The 25,097-nt window shown below is 41.7% G+C and overlaps 9 protein-coding genes across 9 annotated transcripts; 8 read left to right on the top strand and 1 right to left on the bottom strand.

Moving 5' to 3' along the window:
* Window positions 1-2,724: 2,724 nt before the first annotated feature.
* Window positions 2,725-4,540, top strand: BCR41DRAFT_373784 (hypothetical protein; the record flags this gene model as incomplete). Its single annotated transcript, XM_022026814.1, has 3 exons — window positions 2,725-2,887; window positions 3,373-3,593; window positions 4,034-4,540. 3 exons carry the CDS (start codon window positions 2,725-2,727, stop codon window positions 4,538-4,540), a joined length of 891 nt encoding a protein of 296 aa, XP_021877805.1.
* A 1,756-nt stretch (window positions 4,541-6,296) lies between these two features.
* BCR41DRAFT_311172 (zinc-finger of mitochondrial splicing suppressor 51-domain-containing protein) lies at window positions 6,297-7,964 on the top strand (the record flags this gene model as incomplete). The annotated part of the gene is made up of 3 exons (XM_022021019.1): window positions 6,297-6,771; window positions 6,978-7,187; window positions 7,321-7,964. 3 exons carry the CDS (start codon window positions 6,297-6,299, stop codon window positions 7,962-7,964), a joined length of 1,329 nt encoding a protein of 442 aa, XP_021877804.1.
* A 1,441-nt stretch (window positions 7,965-9,405) lies between these two features.
* On the top strand, window positions 9,406-10,057 carry BCR41DRAFT_163616 (hypothetical protein). Its single transcript, XM_022019673.1, has one exon. The coding sequence runs from the start codon at window positions 9,516-9,518 to the stop codon at window positions 9,915-9,917; it is 402 nt and encodes a 133-aa protein (XP_021877803.1). The 5' UTR covers window positions 9,406-9,515; the 3' UTR covers window positions 9,918-10,057.
* On the top strand, window positions 9,904-10,938 carry BCR41DRAFT_311167 (hypothetical protein; the record flags this gene model as incomplete). Its single annotated transcript, XM_022021018.1, has 1 exon — window positions 9,904-10,938. A coding segment is annotated over one exon (1,035 nt), but the record flags the coding sequence as incomplete, so codon positions are not given.
* A 1,551-nt stretch (window positions 10,939-12,489) lies between these two features.
* On the bottom strand, window positions 12,490-12,720 carry BCR41DRAFT_289534 (Kruppel-like factor 7; the record flags this gene model as incomplete). Its single annotated transcript, XM_022020330.1, has 1 exon — window positions 12,490-12,720. A coding segment is annotated over one exon (231 nt), but the record flags the coding sequence as incomplete, so codon positions are not given.
* A 4,184-nt stretch (window positions 12,721-16,904) lies between these two features.
* On the top strand, window positions 16,905-17,129 carry BCR41DRAFT_287708 (hypothetical protein; the record flags this gene model as incomplete). Its single annotated transcript, XM_022020296.1, has 1 exon — window positions 16,905-17,129. A coding segment is annotated over one exon (225 nt), but the record flags the coding sequence as incomplete, so codon positions are not given.
* A 2,860-nt stretch (window positions 17,130-19,989) lies between these two features.
* On the top strand, window positions 19,990-21,280 carry BCR41DRAFT_360472 (hypothetical protein). The gene has a single exon (XM_022025372.1). It carries the CDS (start codon window positions 20,245-20,247, stop codon window positions 21,025-21,027), a length of 783 nt encoding a protein of 260 aa, XP_021877799.1. The 5' UTR covers window positions 19,990-20,244; the 3' UTR covers window positions 21,028-21,280.
* Window positions 21,281-21,525: 245 nt separating this feature from the next.
* Window positions 21,526-22,932, top strand: BCR41DRAFT_360471 (hypothetical protein). The gene has a single exon (XM_022025371.1). It carries the CDS (start codon window positions 21,877-21,879, stop codon window positions 22,837-22,839), a length of 963 nt encoding a protein of 320 aa, XP_021877798.1. The 5' UTR covers window positions 21,526-21,876; the 3' UTR covers window positions 22,840-22,932.
* Window positions 22,933-23,224: 292 nt separating this feature from the next.
* Window positions 23,225-24,861, top strand: BCR41DRAFT_389028 (mitochondrial import inner membrane translocase subunit Tim54). The gene is made up of 2 exons (XM_022028079.1): window positions 23,225-23,735; window positions 23,888-24,861. The coding sequence occupies exons 1-2, from the start codon at window positions 23,382-23,384 to the stop codon at window positions 24,809-24,811; spliced, it is 1,278 nt and encodes a 425-aa protein (XP_021877797.1). The 5' UTR covers window positions 23,225-23,381; the 3' UTR covers window positions 24,812-24,861.
* Window positions 24,862-25,097: the final 236 nt, after the last annotated feature.

Below are 25,097 nucleotides of genomic sequence, written 5' to 3'. Positions count from 1 at the left end.
TAGAACCAACATCTAATAAGTCCTTCATGGCCTCGTGGGTCCCCGTTATCAAAAAAAAAAAAAAAAAAAAAACCATCCATCTTTCTGAGACAGGTCTACATTAGACGTGGATGTGCATTATCACTCTAACACCTTCACCTCTTTCTGCTTGAATACCCGTGCCTTTAAGTATTTAATGAGCCAACACGCTCTTGACCTTTTAATGAACGCGTCTCTAAAATCAAGTCTACTGCGAAATCTATATAGCAAAGTTAGACATTCAATGACTTAGAACCGCTTAGTGACAAAGATTATATATCCTCGCTATACAAAAAGCATATGATTGTTTTATAGATGTCAATAGCACTTTTAGGTAGAAAATAAATAACGGCCAACTACGAAGATTCCCACTTCCATACTGACATTTTCAGATGTTCCGGAGATTTGGGGATAAGCGTATTACTATTTGCTTAGTAGAAAAAAAAAGGTGCCAGTTGGTGAAGAAATGTCAAAATTAACTTAAACTCGCTCATACATTCATGCTATATCCCAAAGATCCTCTACTACCATTCATATTAGCTGGAAGCGTCTATACCCTGGCCATGAGCACCGAAATCAGTCCATAAAGGCGAAACCTGTTTTTAATTGATATGGCCTTAGAGCATAACTCGCTATACTGAAATGGAATGTTATGACCAAAAACCTTGAATGGCTTTTTATCTTTGTTTTTTTGAAACAAGCAAAAGTAACATTGGTGATCAGAGGGAATAAAGCTAGGTGTGAAGGCAACCTTTATTCGGGAAAAGGTCTGCTCTATACATAAAATAATAGTGTTAGGGGCTCTATTTTAGCTATTTTGGGAATTTTGGGCGAAGCGTCGTAAATTCAGGTATGTTCTGTTACATTGAGTAATGAAAGGCTGTTAACATCATTATGGATAACTGTCCACTACACGAATACTGTTGAAGCGACAATCAAGGAGCGTGGATTCAATCCAGTCTCTATCTCACCATACACTCCTCCCTTGAATCCCATCGAGCAGTTTTGGCTCGCTCTGAGATACAGATTTAGGCGTAACACCACCAATGAGACCGTAAGTGGCATAGAGTTGCCTTATTTTTGAAATCCGGATTGACCACACTCCTTTCCTTTCCCCTTGCTGTATAAATTTGGAGAAACAAAAAAAAAAAAAAAAAAAAAAAAGCACTAATATGAGCCACTTCGCCACGTTAGAAAACCTCGTGGGAACAGAAGGAAACGTGGACAATCGGTAGATGAAAACCTAAATTCTTTGATTTCTATATAAAACAATATGAAATGGCTCCAATAAAAGCGAAGACTTTTATCTTTTTTTTTATTCACGAAAGGTTCTTGCCTTTTAAAGTTTTGCGTAAGTACAACAGAACAAAAGGTTGGAAGATGACTGAAGATTAAACCTCACTAAACAACAGAAAAGGTCTATTTTATTTATTTGCTATTTCTTTTTTTATGATGGCCCGAGTGCGTATCCGCCAATATTCTTCTGCCTATCAATTATATGGCATTCCTCTTTCACCTGTTCCTCAAACATCCCTATTATGTTAATGTAGGCTGTCGCATTTTGCATTGCGTTTTCCGCATTTTGCATTGCATTTTTCGCATTTTGCATTGCATTTTTCGCATTTCGCTGTACCATTTGCTTTGCTGAGCCTAATAGAGCATCGTAGCGACGGAGGAGTAATGCGCTTACGCACTTGTCGGCCGCGGCAGGGTCGCTCATATTTGCTTCTTGAGGTGGAAGGGCGTGGACAGATATTTGATCGTCCTCTTCATGAGAGGAGCCTTGTTGACTGCCTTGTACAGCGCTTTGTTGAGGCTCTTGTACAGTGTTTTGTTGAGGTTCTTGTGCAGTGCTTTGTTGGCAGTCTTGTGCAGTAGAAGCTCTTTGATGATCTTGCACAGCGGCTTTTTGATGGAAATGATGAGGCAGAAGTTGTGGCTGGGAGAGGGTGCAAGGAGATTGCGACCCGGAGCGATGAAAGTGGGGAGAGTAAGAGGAAGATGGGGTGGGCTGAACTTGACGAGAATCAGGAAGAGCAGAAGGAGCTGGCCCAAGAAGGACCCTCGCTCTCGGATCTCAAAGCGGAGGTCTCCAAGGTTCAATCCAATATGAAGCATATCCGATCCCTTATAGTCAACATGGGATATGAGTTGAATCGATTGTTCGTTTCCTTGGAAGAAAATGATAAAATTACAAGACAAAAAGTCCGCGAAGAAGCCAGGACACAAAGACTGCTTGACCTTATTCATACACTTATGGCTGAAGCTAAGGATGAGACATCAACTTCAAGTAAGCGAGGCTTCTCTGGCGCTAACACCCTGGACTTATAAGAGGTCTATATATTTCTCATTCTAAAATTTATATCTGTTCGTTAGATCGTTGTATGAGCCCAAATCAAGTGGATGCCAGGGAAATGAATAGCATGTAGCCACCGTCCACAGTAGATATTAGGAGACTTCCGCTGACTGTTCACCTCGAAATGCTACAAAAGATTGCAAGGCCAGGATAGAAGCCTGAGGATGATGAAGATTATGGAGAGGAGGATAGTGATGGTAGTGATACCAACGATGCGACCGATGATCATATAGGAGAGCTGAAAGAAAGGTTAAAAAAGGAAGGATGGAAGACTGAGGATACTGTAAAAGTATAAAGAGGAAGAGGAGAGTTCCTCTAACAATAGTGATCGTCTCTCTGACCCAAAAAAGATGTTTGCTAAAGCAGGATTAGAGCCTGAAGATTATGCGGAAGAAGAAGAAGAGGAAGAGGCGAAGAGGAGGCATGAGGACGATCAAGTGGAGGTCAAGGTTGAGGAGGAGATCGGTAAAGTAGGGGGAGAAGTGATGAGCAGCTATGGAGATAAGACAAAACGTAAATTAGTTGACGTTGATGACATCAACGATAGCGCAAAAAAACGAAGTGACTTCTATAGGAAATAGAGAGAGCTCCAAGAGGTTGAAATAAAAAAATCTAGCCCATATCTCGCTGAAGCGTTTGTTGTAGCTAGAAGGGACCCTTCGTCCAGCTACTCGATTAACGTTCCTACTATTGCTTGCACGACTAAAGATCCTCCAATACTGCTTGCAAGTTCCGAATAGTAAGAGTACGTTTACATGTGCAAGATGGACTATACTCCAAGGGTGCTTCAGGATCCACAAGGTTTTTAGTAGTATACGATGAGGCACAGATCCTTGGTGAAGCTTACCCTAATGAATTTGAGCCAACGATAGCGAGAGAGCCTGCTCGGTCATTGCTTTATCCTATTTTGTGTGCAACTCGAGACATCGCAGGTTCGGAGAAACTCACGATCGTCACTACTGGGACAAGACTCTGTATTTACATTCTTACATGGGCAGAGAAGGGTGGATCTATTCAGGAGGGATACAGCAGTATAATCATTTCAAAATTGCTCGAATCATTCTTGGAATATCTGAAGTTTGAGTGCATGGAGTTCCCTGGATGGGTTGGTTATGAGTCAGTCAGTACTTATATCACCAATCTTAAGGGCCTACTCAAGGACGAAGCCGCGAAAACTCGCCTAGATGAACTCCTACCATCACAGGCTGTTGAGTTGATGGTGAAAAAACTTGTTTGCTGTTTTCGTCCAATCACCAAATCGATTGAGAAGACCATTGAATTCAACACGAAATATGGATGGAAGCGAGCAGTCGACCTTGTAGAAAAGGATCTTGTCTCATACGATTTATGTAGAGAGAAAGCCAACCTCTGCTATGAACTTATTCGGTTGGAGAGAAAATTTACTCAAAATATTAAGCTATCCAAGGATTTTAAGAATCGATGCTCGGCTCATGAAATTTTAAAACTACTACTCTTTCAGCGCTATATGTTTGGAGATACGAGTATAGTACTTCCAAGGGCAGAGCCTTTGTTAGTGGAACACGCTCTAGGTAGGTTCAGTATTGTCGGAAAGAAAACAACCACTGTAGTAGACGAACCATTTGTGCTGGCTGCAGTAGAAAACTATTTCAAGGCGCAGGACCCTGAATTTGTAAATAGTTTAAAAGCATGGAACAAGCTGACAGTCCTCAAGCCCAAGGACGTGGGTGGGAACCGATGATGATTGGCGTTTTCATGGACGTATTTCAATCAGGATCAGAAAATAAGAATCTTTGTAACTGGGATCACAGCCCAACGATCCGTTCTATGTGCGAAGAGCTCGATGGAGATACAGAAATAGTCGGTTTGCGCGATAACGGCAACCAGGGGATCACGCATGAGCATATTTCAATGAAGGATTTCATGTCTGCCCATGTTAACAACAACTCAAGACACGAAGATATGACTGTTCCCCCGTTTTACTTCCCGTCAAATATGCCTTCAGGGCCGGATATAGTCTTTTACATTCGAATCCAGGAAAAAATCTTCCCTGTGTTTATGCAGCTCAAGCTTCGACATGCTCTTATGACTTTTGAAGCTAATAAGGCCGTGGATACAGTATCGGAAAAGAGTATCAAGACGCATGTTGGGAACTCAAGAATTACTGCCCTTGTAATATTTTTGTAAGTATAGTAGTTGCGTATCCTGCCAAACTATTAGACAGCGTGAGTCGCGTACAGGGGCTTTGTCTTAAGGAGATTGAGGCTAGGGAGAATATGCTTGCAAGGTTGCGCAAATCTAAAATGCCTGAAGCGGACCAGGACCTAAAACAAGTGTTGATCAGGATCGATCAGAAAAATATTCGCAAGATTTTTCCAGCGGAGCATGTTGATTTTCTGGATACAATCAAACGCAAGTTGGAAGATGAAGATGCTGAAAACCAAGTCAGCCCTCAGAAAGTTATGAAAATATGAAAAACATCTGAACAGTTGTCTAGCTCATTCGCAAAATAAAAAGAGTGTGTGTAACGAATCGATAAACAATTCTTTGCACAAAAAAAACGTCAATACTTTTTTTAAAAAATGTAATGCTGCTAGGGCATATTGTATTCGCAGTATTTGTCAGAAGCGCGCAACCCATCTACTTACTTTATCTATATGGAACTGTATACATCCGAACACTGCCACATGCGTTCCTTGAGCAAAACTTTTAACATGCACATGCACTTTTACCATCTTTGCTAAAAGCAGCAGCTCCAATTCATAGTGATCATTCCTACAGAAAACCTACTATCTTCATCTGAGACCCTCGGTGGGGGATTTAAGGAAATGATCTCGGGCATTACAGATTCTGGTGAGTTTTTATTTTAATTTTTTCATTGTTTTTGGTGGCAGGGATAGCGCACTTAGTATCAGAGATTAACGAACTATCTCAAGCGGCGTCATCTAGCTGAGCTTGATAATAATTTAGACAGAGCCAGATTTAGTGATGATAGTGATAGTGAAGACAAAGAAAGTTAGTGCTACCAGGACTCAAACTTTGTAATAAACGTCAGAGGCAACGGCGAGGAAGTAATTTCTAGACAAATATAAAATATGAATAAGCTCAAATAGTTTACAAGATGAAATAAATATAAGGAATCGTTTATTATTATTCCAAAACCTCGTTGAATAAAAAAAGGAATATATAAACTGGATCTTGCATACTACATCATGGATGTAGTTCTGATTCTGGATGAGGTGTCATCTAACTTTGGTCAGATGACAAGTGTTACCGCCATGAGAGGTTTTCACAAGGTTAATAATGATATATTACGAGACTTCGTTAAGGTATTCAAGAAGGTGATTGCCTTGGATGCTGAACTGACAGACCGAGACGTTCAGATCATCAAGGAGCTTCGAGATGATTCCCATGTTATCTATAATGTATTCAAGCCGCAGGAAGGACACCTCGTCTCTTTTTATGAGAATGAGGCTTCTCTGAAGTTAAAGGTTATTAACTTAGTCAAGTCTGGAAAGAAGATGTGGATATATATCATATATATCACACTGAAGGCTGAAGATACCGAAAGTTTACATACTGAATTGAAGGATATGGGATTCATTGGGATGTGTATCTCTGCGAATTCCCTGGAGTTAGAGAAGAGGGCATTTGCACGAAATCGCGCCAACTCTCGACTAAACAGATCAACAAATGGGGATCACGTGGTCTCCAAATCGAAAACACGCGTTATTAGTCGTGTAGAAACAATGGATAAGATCGGACGCATCGCAATTGGTAAATGGCATAGCTCCCTCCTTCCTTTTTTTTTTTTTTTACTATATTCCTATCCTTTCCTTTCCTACTTCAGATGGCATCAAGGTTTCGACCATTGACTTCGGTCTTCAGGACATTTCCCAGAACAGGAACAATAGCTAGTACAACAACAACAGTGGCAACATGCATGCCAAAGACGGCCCCTAGTCTTGCAATAGTAGCGATTAATACAGCGACTAATGGACGACGATCCCTTTCGTTGAAATCCTTTTTTTCGCCTCGCAAGCCTAAAAAGGATGCATTCACCTCTCAATTTGAACCAGTATTGGAGCAAGCAAATTTGTTCCATCCCCTGAGCAAGTCGCCCATTCCTGCAGTTCGTCAAAAGGCAGAATGGATATCGAAGCATGGAAGCTGTGCAGTTTGTAAAGACCAGGAACATGAACATGGACATAAGCATGGGGAGCATAAGCCTGAGCAAAAGAAGAGAAAGGCACCAACGTATGAATGTCCAGATTGTGGATATCCAACTCATTGTAGTGAAGAGCATTACCAGATGGATAAGGATCGTCATAAACATATCTGTGGAATCCTTCGGGAGATCAATGAAGACGAACATGATCTTCGATCTGGCCGTCGTATGAAGGAATTTGAATTTCCAGGTAAAGTATATACGAGTTTTTATTAAGGGAAAGAAAAAACTCTTTCTTTATGCATACTCATAGACAATCTTCGTGGAAGGAAAAAAAAAAAAAAAAAAGACTCCTCCATAACAACAATGACAGATAGCCATGAAGAAGGAAATCAGACGTCTTTTCGGAAAGCAACTAACATGGATATAAACTATTTTTTTTTCTTTTCTTTTTAGGTGCTCAACATCGTGATGAGGCGATCAACTTGTCAAATTGGGACACATTCTTGTACACTCGTGGATTCCTCAGCATGAACTCGGAGCGTTCAATGCGTCATGTCTCACATGTGTTGACTTATCCTATCACCATTGGCTCGGTACTTCATCAATCTTCGCCATATCGACTCGGCAAGGATCTTACTGTCGAGGGTCTGAAGTCGTTGGCAGGTAAATATGGATTTTTTTTCTAGTTTTGCGGGCTGCATGGGCATATTGTTTCGGATGTACGAATTGTGCTCTACAGGGTCTCTTTTTTATTGTGATGTGGTTCTTATCGTTTTATTTATTTTTATTCTGTTAGCCCTTCGCCACACATTGCATCCGGCGGTCATTCCAGGAATCACTCAATCTCAGGATCTTCGTACAATTGCAACACACACTGTGCGTATCTTTTGTTTGGGGGCCCGTGCAGAATCTCATCTTCCACCTCATATCTACATGCAACTCGCCTATCTGTTCCCAACGACGGCCTTCCAGATTCATTTTGTAGGACCGGATGCAATCCCACCACATACGAAATCCAAGGATCCTCATCAGCATGTCCATTATGAGCAGATCACGTTTATATATGACAACTCTCGTTATGAGACATATCATGCAGAGGCAGGGCCCTTCAACCCTTACTACGATGTGTTTTTCCTCTTCTCACCCGGTCTAGCCCATCCAGCAACGAAGGATATGTGGAAGCCTACGATCCCATTATTGTTGGATACAAAATGTGCGATCTTTGGAACAGGATTCGATGAACAGGATGTGATGAATGATGTCAATGAGATTGAGAATGCAGGCTATGAGATGGATTGGCTGATGAAGCCTCGAGAGAATGTGTTCCGATCTTTGAAGCATGAAGTCAACTTGACTGATGTTCGACAATCAGCACAGTGTAACTGGGGTATCTGGGGGATCCGTGGACGTCGTTATGATGTGAGACCTGCGGAGGAATAACAATCACAAAGATAATAATAAACAAAAATTAAGGTGGCCTTTTCTTTCCTTCATCGTTTTTCTCTATATCTATTTTATTTTATTCTTTTAGATCTCATCAGCATTGTCTCCCTGTATAAATGTTTGCTTCTTTTTTATCCTTATTCATTTTTATTTTTTTTTTTTTTTTGTTGAGCATAGGAATAAAAATAAATTAAGGTATATATAATAGATGGTGGTGATCATGATTGAATTTGTAAACCATACTTATCATGGACTTGCCAGATATTGAGTACTGCAACGTATGTCAGACTTTTACCCCTTGGGGTTGTCCTGCACTCTCAGTAATATCTGAGACGAGCTCTGACTCCCTTTCTATCCTCTTCTCTCTTTATCCAATGTTACCATCCTTCTCCATTTCTTCACATACCAGCTGTGACAAACATGTTTGAGCGGAAGAGAGGGAGAAGAAGGGTGGGACTTTGAAAGAGGAAGTGGTTAGTCAGCTACAATATCTCCTTTGTAGCCTACAGGCAACCATTACAGCTGCATTGGTCCATTAGGTGGGATAGCTTTTTATTTCCTTTTAATTATCATCCTGGACGAGCAGAGTGAAACTGATAGAATCTTTTGATGCGGAAGAACAGAAAAAGTAGAGAGAAATATGCTCAGTTAAATTTTTCTTTCCCAATTCAGCATGTACCTTGTTTGAGAACGCTCCGACTAGATGGTTTTTCAATGAATCTTTTGGTGCCCTTTATTAATACATTTGACATGACTCAAGTAGGGGTCCTAAATATATTTCACTTGATGGATTTTTTTTTTTTTTTTTTTTTTTTTGGTAAAGAGGAATAGATCTATAGTCCTCATAATACTAATAGAGTAATGAGCGAGGTGTTCTCACTTACGCCACGGTAGAAGTAAGATCAGAGCTCAAACATAGTCGACTCTTTTCTGATACAAACTGTCTAAAGCACAAACTGTCTAAATGCAACGATTTCTCCAGATAGACTTCAGGTTTGCCACATACCTTTATACTTTTGGAGAGAAAATATTGACATGTTGAAATATATTAATCTGCCGACCATACTGTGTTGCCAAGAATTTGAAAAGACAAATAAACTCTCCACATTCTCTCAACACACTCTTGCACACTCTGCATCCATACCTCGTGAATCGCACAGTACCCACACCAATGGCTTCAACAGGCCTAACAAATACAGATTGACCCCTTTCCCACTATGGAGACACTCTCTAGCCTCAAGATACCCGTGCGACAGCTACGATGACGATAGCGGGTGTACTGATATTATTCAACAACCAGAGAAATCATTTCAGGTTGATACTTCAGGGGCGACGACGACATCGCCACACAAAATTATAAAGAGCACGCACGGCCTTTTTTCCAGGAACTTTAAAAAATACGCCGCAGATTTGTGTTTAACATTTTCAACTGCCTTGACTTCCATCTTGAAAAGTATCCATTCATTCTAACCCATCTACCCATCTCTTGATGCAAAAGCACATGAATACTTTCAGCCAGCTCAAGTTGTATCCGAAGCATTACGCTTAATGAGCTCTACTCAACAGTCCAACGGCCTCACCCAAGAGTATGATGTATTGGCCATAGTCCTTCCGGACTCTATACCTGATTCTACCTTAGTTCCGACCTCTCATTATGACTATCCAAACCAACTAGAGGGCTACTGGAAGCAGCAAACACAACAGCACCAGCAGAAGCAGCAGGACCTACGAAAGAGTCAGCAGAGCCAACGGTGTCAACAACGGCTTGAAGAGTTGAGCCAGAAGCATACTCGTCGACTAGAACAATTGCAGCAACTGTATGAGGTACAACGGCGACAAATAGAATTGGAGCAACTTATACTAGAGTCATCGCAGGGAAAGACATTAGAACAGAAAGAACAGTGGCTAGAACAGCAGCGACAAAATAGTACAGCAGGTGGAACAGAATGACTCGGAAGATTTTGAAAGGAACCTCAAAGCAGCCAACCAAGGAGACATTAATTCTCAGTATAATCTAGGCGAGATGTACTATCGGGGCCAAGGAGTGGCTCAAGATTACTCAAAAGCGTTTGACTGGTACCTCAAGGTAGCCGACCAAGGATATGCCCATTCTCAGACAATGCTAGGCGAGATATACTATTTTGGCAAAGGAGTACCTCAAGATTACTCAAAAGCGTTTGACTGGTACCTCAAGGCAGCCAACCAAGGATATGCCCATTCTCAGTGTAATCTAGGCGAGATGTACTATCGGGGCCAAGGAGTGGCTCAAGATTACTCAAAAGCGTTTGACTGGTACCTCAAGGCAGCCAACCAAGGAGACATTAATTCTCAGTATAGTCTAGGCGTGATGTACTATCGGGGCCAAGGAGTGACTCAAGATTACTCAAAAGCGTTTGACTGGTACCTCAAGGCAGCCGACCAAGGATATGCCCATTCTCAGACAATGCTAGGCGAGATGTACTATTTTGGCAAAGGAGTACCTCAAGATTACTCAAAAGCGTTTGACTGGTACCTCAAGTCAGCCAACCAAGGAGACATTAATTCTCAGTATAGTCTAGGCGTGATGTACTATCGGGGCCAAGGAGTGGCTCAAGATTACTCAAAAGCGTTTGACTGGTGCCTCAAGGCAGCTAACCAAGAGTGTGCATCGTCTCAGTATGAGCTAGGCGAGATATACTATTTTGGCAAAGGAGCGCCTCAAGTTGATTCGAAAGCTGCCGAGTGGTATGTCAGGGCAGCGTTTCTTGACGAGCTAGACCGGATGGTTGCTGAGGGTAGGTATAGCTGGGATTCTGAGTCAGATGAAGAAGACAATACTCAGTTTAAGCAAGCTACAGTGCAGGCTGAAGATGAAGGCATTCCTAAAGATCGCTCAAAAGGTAGTGACCAGGCTATCGAGGTCGAGCAAGGCTTTGATGACACTCAGATGGAACTAGATGATTCGTATGAGGGCGGTAAAGAGGTCCTATAATATACGCCAGGGGGTCATTTACTGGAAGCGACTGAACAACTACAACAAATGCTAAAAGTGCAGCAACAAAAACAGCAGCTCCTAATACAACAGCTAATACAACAGCTAAACTTGCCCCTTAACATTAGCACGAAAGTCAATGATCTTAATCACGTACAATACCAACAGTTGCCGTACCATAATGCAGCTTCAGATAATACAGTAACCGTCAGACGCAATCAACCACAAGCAGCAAGATCTAATGGCGATCGTGCCACTACTCAAGACGATGCAAACTTTACTCAAAGAGAACAGCAGCGTAATGAGCGGTCAAATAATCAACATGGACAATATGCTGCTGCGACTCCATCAGGCCAGTCTTCTTCTCTCGAAGCCTTTCCCTCCTCATATACCTTCGAAACATCCTACCGCATTGTACGCAAACATGTTTGCCATATTTGCGGTAAAGCCACAACTACATCTTCTAACCTCAATACACACATAAGAACACACCGCCCTCCATCAGAAAAGCCTTATGGCTGTACGTGGAAGGACTGCAAGGCAAGATACAATAGAAAGGCTGAGTTCAACCGCCATCTCGAAACGCATCAACGCAGGACCGGTAGATACAAGTGTGATTTATGTGGCCAAGGGTTCACCAGGAAAGACTCGCTTCTCAGACACACTCGCACCAAGCATCACAAGCCTGGTCTGTCATCTGACGAGTATGGGCTTCCAAACAGTGCAAGTAATCCCGCATCTGGGTCCAGAGCCACCACTCTTCCCTCTCTTGAGACACATTTCTAAAAGATGGAGAAAAATCCAACTTTATCATTCTTATACCTCACTGTCAATCATTGTGTCTTTCTTTATTTATTTTTTTTTTTTCGATAATTACTTTACACTACTCTATTAGATCCCATCGGCATTTCCCCCCTGTATAAACATCTGTCTCTTTTATATCCCTCCTATTCATTTTTATGTTCGCTTTTAGTTTAATTTGTTTATTTCGGTTTAACCTTAGGAATAAGATAATAACAATAAAGGGATAGCTAATGGCGATGATGATGTTACTTGTAGACCGTACTCATGATGGACTCGCCGGATATTGGATGTTATTGAGTGTGCTCTGCACCCTCAAATCTGTGTTCGTAGTGGAATGGGTTACAATAAAAGGCACGTGACGATGAACATATAGTAATGCGGTGTATACTCCTTTCAACTTGGAAAGGTGAACGATCTTGACATAAGAATGAGGACCGTTTCCCTATGCCTTATTAAATGAGCACTCGGGCTGCTGACGAGACTAGCTTGATCAATTATCTATTCCATTCCTTTAAATAACTTTTATTGAATCTATACGAAGCCAAAACATTCCTTTGCTGCGTTGATGTTGGATATATAGGGATATAAGAGGAATGGACAAAAGGTCTGTAAGGGACAGAATGATAGATCAATTGAGAGGAAAGTGGCCGAGGCTCTGTTACTCTATGAGGAATTGGATTCAGGAATACTTATATTGATTGGAGGACTACACTTGTCAGGTAAGGAACCAGGTTAGTGATGCTTGATACGAGTGTGCCTGACAAGTGAATCTTTTCTGGTAAACTTTTCACCACATCTGTCACATTCGAATGTAGTGGCTCCAGGCTGGTGTGTCCCAAGATGTCGTTTGAGCTCGGCCTTTCTATTGAATCTCGATTCGCAGCCATCCCACGTACAGCCAAAAGGTCTTTCTGATGGAGAAAGGTGGATTTTTTCGTGAGCTCTCAAGTTCGAGGCTGTAGTAGCGGCCTTACCGCAAACACAGCAGATGTGCTGACCATGCTGAATATATCCAGGGTGTAGGGAAAACCTAAAAAATAGGTTATCCCATAGTTGTTGTTGCAATTGACGCAGGTACTTCTCCTCCTCCAGTATTTGTTGTTGCAATTGCTGTAGGTGCTCCTTCCCCTCCTGCACTAGAGGAATATGCCACTGGCATAGGCTGAGCCATGCTTGCTGATGTTCTAGTAGCAGCCAAATCCTTTGTCGAGTTTGTGTCTCCAGTAGCCGCTGCCGCTGGAGCAGAAGAAACTCTTGAGGCTCATCGACGCTATACTGTGGGACTAAGTCCTCGCTCAAGTCGACTGTGTAGGATTCGAGTAACGGTAAAGGGGGCGATCCATCAGAGGTATCTCCAGTCGAGATTCTGTGTTCTTTTTTGCTGCTGTTATTCATTGTTGGTCAGCGGCGGCAATGAAGTATGCCTTTTTTTATGAGATATTGGTACGTAGTATTGAATTCAAAGAGAGTGTAGGCTGCAGTAGTTTGAGCCAGATGGAGAGAGTATGCGGAGGACGTGTCTAGGGAGAGAGAAATGGAAAAATGGAGTATTTAAAAAAAAAAAATAAATTACACCACCCAAGTGGTGTATCAGGTATGGTAATTGTCAGTGCGTCAAAATTCGGAGCCAACCAATAATAGAACATGTTTGTGACCAAATGAAAGAGGACGCTTTTGAAGATCAAGATTTCACAAACAAATGTCCATTTTTACCGCAGTCATTACGCCGCCACTCGGTTTCTATGCTGTCGCTTGCCTTGGAATTAAAGCAGAGAGTGTGCTTTTAGGAACACGCGAAGGAATTGAGCAATTAATTGTGTCTCTTTCTACAAGTGCATTTACCAAAAGTCTGCACAAAGACAGCTTGCACTTAGACAGTCGACATTTCGTATATGAGGAACATGGTAAATCGAGATCCAAAAGAAAAGCAAAATGTGTATAAAAGCTTGAGTATTCAGATACAATCTTTAGCTGAATCATGTTATAAGGATTGATATAGAGTACCAAAAAGTGCAATGAAAATCCATCTGGGTATAGCATTCTCTAAAAAGGTTCATGCTGAAATAGGAAGGGAAAACTTCTGATATGTTTTCTCCTCTTTTTCTCTTCTTTTTCTTTCAAAATATTTTGTTCCTTTCAAGCCTGAATGATGAGTAAAGGAACAAAAAAAAAAAAAAAATCCTACCCATCCAGTACAAACGTAATGGTTGTTTGTAGGATACAAAGCAGATATTGGGATCGACTAACCATCTTTGCTTTTAAAGCCCCCGCTTTTTCTCCCTCCTTTCAAATAGACATGTCACAATTGGTATGCGAAGGAGTGAAGGTAGACGGTTGCACTGGATAAAGAGAGAAAGAAATCAGGAATATTTGAGGATGCAGAGCAAACTCAATAGCATTCAATATCCGGCAAGTCCATCATGAGTACGGTCTACAAGTAACATCATCATCGCCATTAGCTATCCCTTTATTGTTATTATCTTATTCCTAAGGTTAAACCGAAATAAACAAATTAAACTAAAAGCGAACATAAAAATGAATAGGAGGGATATAAAAGAGACAGATGTTTATACAGGGGGGAAATGCCGATGGGATCTAATAGAGTAGTGTAAAGTAATTATCGAAAAAAAAAAAATAAATAAAGAAAGACACAATGATTGACAGTGAGGTATAAGAATGATAAAGTTGGATTTTTCTCCATCTTTTAGAAATGTGTCTCAAGAGAGGGAAGAGTGGTGGCTCTGGACCCAGATGCGGGATTACTTGCACTGTTTGGAAGCCCATACTCGTCAGATGACAGACCAGGCTTGTGATGCTTGGTGCGAGTGTGTCTGAGAAGCGAGTCTTTCCTGGTGAACCCTTGGCCACATAAATCACACTTGTATCTACCGGTCCTGCGTTGATGCGTTTCGAGATGGCGGTTGAACTCAGCCTTTCTATTGTATCTTGCCTTGCAGTCCTTCCACGTACAGCCATAAGGCTTTTCTGATGGAGGGCGGTGTGTTCTTATGTGTGTATTGAGGTTAGAAGATGTAGTTGTGGCTTTACCGCAAATATGGCAAACATGTTTGCGTACAATGCGGTAGGATGTTTCGAAGGTATATGAGGAGGGAAAGGCTTCGAGAGAAGAAGACTGGCCTGATGGAGTCGCAGCAGCATATTGTCCATGTTGATTATTTGACCGCTCATCACACTGCTGTCCTCCTTGAGTATCAATGTCTTCCCTCCAGGCGAGAGCACTTGAGCCTTTATTTCACTTTTATCATGTGTGATGCGAGAGAAGCAACCCCCATTGCTTTTTTAGTATTACGAGGACGAACATGATGTTATGGACCCTTTCCTTACCACCAAAAAAAACCCCCCAATCTCTACTTGAGCCATGCCAAACAGATTGATAAGAGGCACATTAAGAACTATCTGGTTGAACTATTCTCAAACAAGGTACATTCTGGATTGGATAGGAAAAGCCGATGTGATATTTTTCCTCTTCCTACATCAAAAAAAAAAAAAAAAAAAAAAAAAGCTGCCCATCCAGTGCGACTGGGTCTGACTAAACACTTCTTCTTTCAAAACCCACCATTTCCTCCCTCTCTCGCTTTCAAACATGCATGTCGCAGCCGTTGTGCGAAGGAATGGGGAAGGAGGACGGTTGTATTGGATAAAAAGGGACGGAAAGGGGACCAAAGCTCGTCCCTGGGATACGTAAGGGTGTAGAGCTACCTCAATAGGCAGAACCCTAGCAAGTAATGCATAATTGGTTAGCACTCGAGTATAGTATCCAGATACTATCATGGTTACAGTCGCCAGTTATAGCTTTCATTAAAATAAAAGTAGAAAATGAATAGGAGTATAAGTTTTTTTTTTTATTATTATTTTTATTCCACTTTAATACTTTGATTCAATTCTTTCTTAGTCTATTGTATCATCATAATCCTTATAGGATGGCATGTATTCAACGTCAATTGGAGGTCAAGTAGGGTGTTACGCGACTATAGAATTGTCGAGGATAATAGCTACAGGGCCCAATCCTAAAATCAGAAAATGCTTAGAGCACAGCAAAAACAGCCACAATTACTTCAGCATCTATCACAAGATCTTAGTTTACTTCCCAGTATGAACGAGGGAGATCAGAATGAGGCAAACGACATAGAGGGGTGCGATAATAATGCTAATCAAGCTAATCAAGCAGAGCGGGTTTCTTCTGCGACATTTGCGGAAAAATTGCAACCTCATCCTCTAATCTTGGCCCACACCGAAGAACACATCTCATCAGAAAGACCTCTCGGTCGCCCGTGGGATGGCTGCGCTTTGAAATTTAATGAGTTAAATCGCGTCACACTAAAAAAAGCAATTAGAAATAATTTGCAAATGTGCTGCGGAAATACTCGGTTGCCTGGACACACCATTTATACCTGAGGAAGACTTGTTGTTTCGCGCTTTAGTTGTTGAACATTATTATCACACCACCGCCTGTGAAGCATTTCCTCTAATGACTTACTTCCAAAGATACCCAGACCATGCCTCTTGGAGATCGAAGCTTTGGGGGTCTGGAAGAAGCCGGGAATAATTATAAAGGAATGAACAATGACCTTTGCGGCAAAGGACCAATGTCAATAAATGTTTGCGGCACAGTGCAGGTATATTTTTGTCTAGTGTTTGTCGTATAGGGATATGTTCGCTCTTCACGCTCAATACTCTTCATTCCTCAGCATTCACCATTCACATTCAGCATTTATCGTTCATCCATCGTTCATCGTTCATCATTCATCATTCATCGCCCATCGTTCATCGTTTATTATTCACTCTTCACTCTCCAGCTTCCACCCCGTCCCACAACCCTTTCTCAACTTCTCTTTATATTGCCCTCTGCACCTTGTTTGGACAGGTGTCTATTCCTCTTTCATACACGCGGCAACTTTGAGAAAAAACTATCTTTCCTAATCATGGCAGCGTTAAAAAGGTCAAGGTCTGCACCAAGTCCGTCAAAAGACTCCGTGTGCTTGGAGCCAGACAATTCCCCCGATCGCGCACAAGAAATCCCACTCCTTCTCAATTCAGAGGTCCACGAACCTGCAGAAGACCCAGATCAATGCTTGAGTATCCAAAACCCCAATGCACCGGCCAAGGAAGCTGCGAGGGCTAACAAACACATTTGTCACATTTGCGACAGGTCCCAGAGCAACGCTTCCAATCTCAAGGCCCATATCATTAATCACGACAAAGATAAAGCCTTTAATTGCGGACAGCCCAATTGCAAGTACAAGACTAACAGGAAAGCAGATCTCAACCGCCATTCCCAGACACATCGCCCCAGAGAGGAGATCAAAAGATGGAAGTGTAATGGGTGTGACTTAAACTTTTCAAGACAGGATTCGGTCCCAAGGCATGCAAAAAAATGCAAAGGAGCAAAGCAATTTAATTTGGCCTCCCAAGAAGCTGCTTTCCAACCGACTCTATTTAACCCTACGATTATTGAACAAGGATCGTCTCAATTAACTATGCCTAATATGTCGCAGTTGCAGCAAGGGGAGCTACAATGTGTACAGCAACAACAACAACAACAACAACAACAACAACAACAACAACAACAACAACAACAGCAGCAGCAGCAACAGCAGCCAAACTCACACACTGGTTATCAGATGGATGTCGGTGAATCCAACCAGTATAGCCAACCGCCACTCGCGCCTCCGAGTCAGGAACAATCCTCGGTACCAATGCCCTTTGTCAATCCGCAAGATCCCTCCTCTCAGCCTGGCGTCATTGGATACGAGCCGTTTCAACCAGCCGTGCCTAATATGTCACAATGGCAAGGAGAGCAATTACAAGGTGTACAACAACAACAGCTATACTCACATACTGGCTATCAGAATAATGTTGATGGATTCAACCAGTATGGCCAATGGTCATCCGCGGGTCCAAGTCAGGGACAAGTCTTGGCGTCTATGCCCTTTGGCATTCCACAAGATCCCCACCTCCAGTCTAACCATGTAATGCTCGACTCGACTCTGCTTCAAGTTCCATCCATGGGTTCATGTCAGGTGCATCCCTCGGCACCAACATCCTTTCCTTTTCCACAAGGCTACCACCAGCCTAACCATGAGCTGGGCCAGACTCAGTATGAAGTCCAACTTATAAATATGAGCCAGGGACAAGCCTTGGTACCAACACCCATTGTCACCTCACAAGACTACTACTCCCAGCCTGACGACGCCAGAATCAACCTGACCCATAACCAACTTGGATTCGGGGGCGGAATCCAAGGGCAAGACTGGATGCTCTATGCCGGCCAATGGAATTGAAGCCTGTAGCACGTTAGCTCAGCTGAAGACAGTGACCAACACTGTGGATGCTTACTCTGTATAATGGGAACCTCAGTGAAGATACACAGCACTCAATGCGGCTGACATTACACAAGAAAAGGCTCGCTCAAGGCGCATACAGGCATGCAAAATTCATCAAACACTTCGCTTGCTCCTCTGGCCGCCCTCATTAGTCTGCAACACCCTATCCTTATTTAATACTTAATACTTGATACCTAATAGATATAGATATAATAACATTACTATAATTATGAATAAACCAACAATAATTACTATACCCAGAAGGACGCAAGATACAATCGATTCTGTTTGAATGCAATAATTTCCTTGGGACTTATTGCTACTGTTAAAGTGCTAACTGGAACGACTCCCTCGACCCATAAATAAGGTTTACCATATAAGTTTGCACTTTTACACAGAGACGGCCCACATCCATTAATGCAATTCCCTTGATTGTTTATGAAAGGTTGGTCCAGCCATCTGAGCCTGATCCTTTTCCCAGACTGAAGCCAATTCTGTTATTGACTAGAGTTTACCTAAATTTATTATTTCTATACTCCTCCCTCCACCATTGTCTCTTTAGTTTTTTTTTTAATACCAAAGGTTCACAGGGAAATGGGACTTATTACCTACACTCTCTTCTTAATTATTGTGCCTCTTTAAAAAAAAAAAAAAAAAAAAAAAAAAAAGAAAAAAGAAAATAGAAAGAAAAAAATGACATCCTTTTATTACTTCATCATTTCCTCTTCATATATTCACTAACACACAAAACTGAGTGAATGTTTTATTTTTAACATATCCCAACAAGAACCTGATGCATTGTCATGGATGCTGCCCCCATGGTACCTTTTGGTCTTGTTAGAAGAGCTACTAGCTTGAGAGGATATGACCTACCACCATTACTGCAATATTATTTAGGAAAATTACTACAACTAGTCAACTAGTCAATCACCCAGTTTTGGAGATGAAGTCCGGAAAAATCAATTCTTTACTTTTACTTAGATTCAGCATAGCAGTGCAAAAGCCCATGTCTCATTGATGCTACGGCTGCGATTTCATAGAACGTATTTTATTCTTGAGAGAGGTATGTTAAGTGAAAGCGACTAAAAATCATATGAGGAAAAGGTTCTCTATTATTCGTTTCCATTTCTTCAACCGGCTGTCCAGCAAGCGATAGCTTGACACTAGCAGATGGTGCAGCAGTAAAGCTATTCAAATGTGTATGTGTTACGTTGGCAAATAATAATCAACAGCGGAACAAATTTTGTAGACTAATTTCCTAGCCTATTGTATCATAGTATTCCTTAAAGAAATGGGACGTGTCCAATGGATGCTGGTATCAATTGGGGACTAAGCATGCTAAAGCTCTAAGGGTGCTTACTATTTATAAGGTCCAATCCTGAAATCATGGAGCTGAACTATTGCCGGATGATACTCATCATGAAGATATTATATGCCATATGATTTTTAGTAACAAGGAATTTATCAGGAAAGACTTGCTCCAGAGGCACGCTCGCGTCAGGCATCGCTAGTCTGCTCTTTCACTCCTCCCATGCTAAAAAAGGCCCGCATCCGCGCATGAGGCATCACCCTCCCTCAGGTTTATCATTCCTGTACTCCATTGTCATCTATTGTATCTTTTACCCGTAACCGAAACCGTTTTATTAGCGAACTGTGTACAGTATAATATAGTAATTCGAACAACTCTGCAATATCATTTGCTCAAACCAATCTTAATTCTAAAATCTGATTGATGGTCGAAAGTTAAAAAAAATGCTCGCGTGCGTGAAAACCCACGTGTCGTATATTTCCGACAATGTCTGTTGCACATCCTCCGTTTGGAATAATTTATTTTGTGTGGCACCATCAATAGATTTTCTACGGCATCTAATAGTTATTCAACGGCACCTTGCAGAAAATCAACGGCACAGATATTATATATTTACATTTACTTGATGTTTGTCGTTTGAAATTTTCTTACCTTCACCTTCGACATTCTTCTTCATCCGTCATTCGTCATTTTTCATTCTTTTCATTCTTTTCATTTTTTACTTCTCTTCATTCACTCATTCATCCATCATTCTTCACTCTTCACTTTCACTTTGTCCATCTCACAGCCCTTTCTTTAACTCTTTTTATACTGCCTTCTGCACTCAACGTACTATTATCTTTCTTAGCCATGGCAGTGCTAAAATGGTCAAGATCTACATCAAGTCCGTCAAAAGACTTCGTGTGCTTGGAGTCAGACAATTCTTCCGATCATGCACAAAAAATCTCACTCCTCCTTAATTCAGAAGTCCATGAACCCAATGGTGATCCGTCTCATCACCTGACTATCCAAAGCTCCAAAGCTCCAGTCAAAGAAGCTAAGAAGGCCAACAAGTCCTATAGTTGTCCTATTTGCAACCGCAAAACTTCAAGGTCAATAGACTTTGAACGCCACTACCAGACACATCTCTCCAAAGAAAAGAGAAGAGTATGGATCTGTGATAGATGTGGCACCAAATGTTTTAGGCCCGACACGCTGAAGAGACATAGGGATACAAAAATATGCAAGAAAAAGGCATCTCAATTAGCGTCACAGTTGCCAAGGCAGCTACAAGGTATACAACAGCTACACCCGTATATTGGCTATCAGGACAATGTTGATAGATTCAACCAGTATGGCCAATTGTCATCCGCGGGTCCGAGTCAGGAACCAGTCTTGGCGTCTATGCCCTCTGCCATTCCACAAGGTCCCCACCTCCAGTCTAACCATGTAATGCTCGACTCGACTCTGCTTCCATTCATGGGTTCATATCCGGTGCATCCCTGGGTACCAACACCCATTGTCACCTCACAAGGCTACTCCCAGCCTGACCACGCTAGATTCAACCCGACCCATAACCAACTTGGATTCACGGGTGGAAACCAGGGACAAGACTGGATGCTCTATGCCGACCAATGGAATCAAAGCTTGTAGCACGTTAGCTCAGCTGAAGACAGTGACCAACACTGTGGATGCTTACTCTGTATAATGGGAACCTAAGTCGCCACGAAGATAGACATCAGTCAGTGCAATTGACATCACACAAGAAAGGGTTCGCTCTTGCTCTAACTGCATCCAATAGTTTATAACGTCCTACCTATATAATTTTTGATACTAGATTTATACTTGATACTTGATAGATTTATATGATACTTGATGCTTGATAGATATATATATATATACATTGCCATGAATAAACCAATAGTAAATTGTTATACCCAGAAGAACACAATGGGAAACGCTCTTTTTTTTCTCTTTTTTTTTTTTTTTTCTTCCCGAAAGAGACAATGACGCGAAATAGTTTTTTGGCGTTGAGGGGGAGGTGGCGTATTTATTTGGGGCATGTGCTCCTGACAGACACAGAGACGATGGATTGTTTGTTTGTTACTTTTCTTGGTTATTGCAATTAAATGCTTTTCCTGCCATTGGTACTCCCATCTATTTTTTCCTGTGCTGTGCCGCCATTCTTGCATTGCTCTGTCTTTTTTCCCGTCCACACCCCTTTCTCTCTTTCCATTCAAAAATCGACTTCGTTTCCCTTTCTTCTTCCTTTTCTTCTTTTTCTTTCTTTTCTTCCTCATCCTTACACTTGACACCTGCAATCATCTGTTCAATTCCTTTCACTTTTGATCATATACCATACGCAACATTTTTGTTCCTGAGCATCAATTGCATTCTCTCTCTCTCTCTCTCTCTCTCTCTCTCTCTCTCTCTTTACTTTCTACCCTCTGTCATCCTTTCTCCCTCTTCCCTCCCTCGATTATTATTATTCCATAAGCCGTTATGATTTCCGCATCCAGAAGATACCACCCACAGTCCGAATTGCCATTGGGCAAAGTAGATGACAAGGGCGCCTATCAGCTGGTGGATGGAAACCCAGGTGTGCGTGATGCAGTCTCGTACCCGGATGTTGGCGCCTTTGACGCTCTTTACAGACGTCCTCATGACAATCATTCCTCGGTCGAAGAGATGAGGATGACATATGCTCTATTCCCAGAGTTGAGCAGTCTTGATATGCCCTTGGATCCCTCATCCCAGTCATCATTACCATTGACGTCTTTTATGAACATGCCTCCAATCCATGAGGGCCCCTCGCTCTTTATGGAATCGAATCCCATCACTGAATACTCTGAATATTCCTATTTCTTGCCGTCTTCTTTCGACAGCAACTTCGAGACAATTCATTGCTCACAGCTTGAGGTTCAAGAGAGAACCCCATACAATTTTTTTGCTGCGCCAACCCATCCCAATAATTTTTACCCCACTGTACCTGTTTCAGCAATGGCAAGTCCTGCATTCACAACAGGGGATGAGAATGATGTTATGGATGTTTCAACAGCAGCAACAGCAGAGGCAGACTCGGATACAGAGATGGAAGCAGATGATGAGACGGTGTTCAGTTTGAAGAAGAGGAAGAAGAACAGATTGACATCAAAGACGACTGATCAGCGTAGGAGGAAGGAAAAGGCGCCCAAGGTTTATACGTGTGAGTACCCAGGATGCAATCATGGCAAACCGTTCAAACGGCTGTTCAACCTTCAGCAACACCTCAAGACCCACTCGCAAGTGAAACCATTCCAATGCGACGCACCTGGTTGTGTTTATGCATCGATCCGTCGTGGAGACCTCAAGAGACATTTGCGTGGACATACTGGCGAGACTCCTTATGGATGCCCGGTTGAGAATTGCATGATGCGTTTTCAGCGAGTCGAGGCTCTGACTCGTCATAGAGCGAGAGATCATTAAGCTGATTCATTAGCATAGCAGACACGTGAAAGGGAACAAGCATATAAACATATTTATTCCACCATTTTTTATGATATATATTTATACCTTTTTTAAAGAAAGAAAAAAAAAAAAAAAAAAAAGAAAAAAAAAAAAAAAAGCAATAGACCTTGATGCAATTGATCAATAGTAGCATAGTAGCAATTGACGTGGTTTTGATGAATGATAGCCAGTAATGAGAAACTTTTTTTTTTTTTTTTTTTTTTTTTTACCAACAAACACAAAAAAAGCATAATAAAAACGATTAAATAAAACGATCAATTAGGTCAAAAGTCGTTGTGACTGTTGGGATGGTCTCCTCTGTTTTCATTATTTTTATTGATCCGATCACCTTGGAAAAAAGGAAAAAAGAAAAAAGAAAAAAGAAAAAGACAGACCCTCACTTTCACTTCCTCGCTCTGTCTCTCTCTCTCTCTCTCTCTCTCTCTCTCTTTCTTCCCTCTTTTGTCCGTATATGCCCTTTCCCTCTAGTTTGAACTGAACTGAAAACACTCAACCTATCCATGGACAACAATACTGCAGCTTCTGCCTCGTCTGGGGCCCGGCCAGAACTCAAACCCAAGCCCACTCCCTCGCCAAAGCCTATTCCAACAACACTCTCTGGGAAACTACGGGCTAAGCTGCCTAGTCGTGGTTGGATGATCTTCTGGGGCACCATCGGTTCCATCGGAGCTCTGGTCACTCGTGATCATTACTTGACTGTGGCTGCAAAGAAACGTGTTGCAGACAAGGTGGATGTCTTGGCAAAACAACCATGTGGCGTTCAAGAGATGCCTCGTAAGGTCACTGTTTACATCATGCCACCCCCTGGAGATGGCATTCACAAAACTCGTCATTACTTTAAGCAATTTGTCAAGGTAAAACCATTGCTCTCTTAAGTACCTTTCTCAACCATAGACACTTAAAAGAGAAGCATTGAGTTTTTTTTTATTTTTTATTTTTTTTTTTTTGGCCCTCTTCTAGAAGCTGACTATTGTTTTTTATTTATTTTATCAATACTCAATGCTAGCCTGTTTTCGATGCTGCTGCATTGGATTATGAGGTCAAGGAGGGCATGACAGAGGGTCAGATTCGATCAATGGTGGCTGCAGATGTCCGAAAGAAACGTCAGATCGCAGCAGGAAAGAGATCAGAGTTGACAGAACAAGAACAGAGTGCACCCATTGTTCCCCTCAAATCGGTCTCGGATGGCATCGTTGTCTTGGGTAGAATTGCGTTAGCTGAAGTCCTCAAGGGATACAATGATGGATGTCTTCAGAGCCTTGATGACCCTGAACCAGTTGCTATGTCTGAAATGATCAAGGAAGATGATACAAAGTCAATAACTCCAGCTCAGGAAGCCACTTTACTCGCAACAGAGGCCACAGGATCTACAGAGTCAACATCAACAACAACAGTAACAACAGACAATATCGATACAACATCCTCAACAGCAACCTCAACAGAACCAGCAATAGAGACATCAAAAGATGAAGAGACTCTTTCACCAGCTGCAACTGAGGCTGTAGCCAAGGCAGCTGCGGCTGCGGCTGCAGATGTAGCAGCATCCTCTGTCACGATCCCACAAGATGAGGCCTACTTCTCAGTACCACCTTCGGGACTTGAACCTATCGGATACATTCCCTTCAAAAACTTGGTTGGATTCCGTAACTTCCCCAAGAAACTGTTTGCACTTTTCAATTCGTATGATTGTGTTGAATATGCTGGAGGTGCAGTGATGAAAGTTGCATTTGCAGAGACGAAGGAGATGGACAAGGATGATTTGGATTTGGGACGAGATGAGGAGCCCTTGTTCCAAAAGTATAGGGGACCTGTGGAGATTGATATTTTGGATCGAGTACGAGAGCAGGTCAAACTCTTTGTTACACCCACACATATTCCCGAACCAAGAATGGTGGCTGCAGACGAGGAAGAAGTGACGACAATGAACTGAACCTGAGTTAATGCCACCGTATTTTTTTTTTATTTTTTTTCCTCTTCTGCTTTTCCTTTGTCTTTTTTTTTAATTAAATATTTATTTTTTTTATTGTATTGTTATTTACAATCGATCTATGTAGTATTTCTTTATTTTTTTCAGACTCATATTAGAAACGAACATTGCATTGTGTAAAAAAAAAAAAAAAAAAAAAAAATCTTCATTTTTATCACTGGGGTGTATGGCAGCTAAATGTTGTCCTAGTCAAGTCAAAAGTAAATAAAAAATAAAAAAAAAAGCTGTA

This window comes from Lobosporangium transversale (assembly GCF_002105155.1).
Source record: "Lobosporangium transversale strain NRRL 3116 chromosome Unknown BCR41scaffold_43, whole genome shotgun sequence".
Classification (NCBI taxonomy): domain Eukaryota; kingdom Fungi; phylum Mortierellomycota; class Mortierellomycetes; order Mortierellales; family Mortierellaceae; genus Lobosporangium; species Lobosporangium transversale.
Note: the sequence above shows the minus strand (reverse complement) of the source record. Positions and strands in the feature narration are given on the sequence as shown.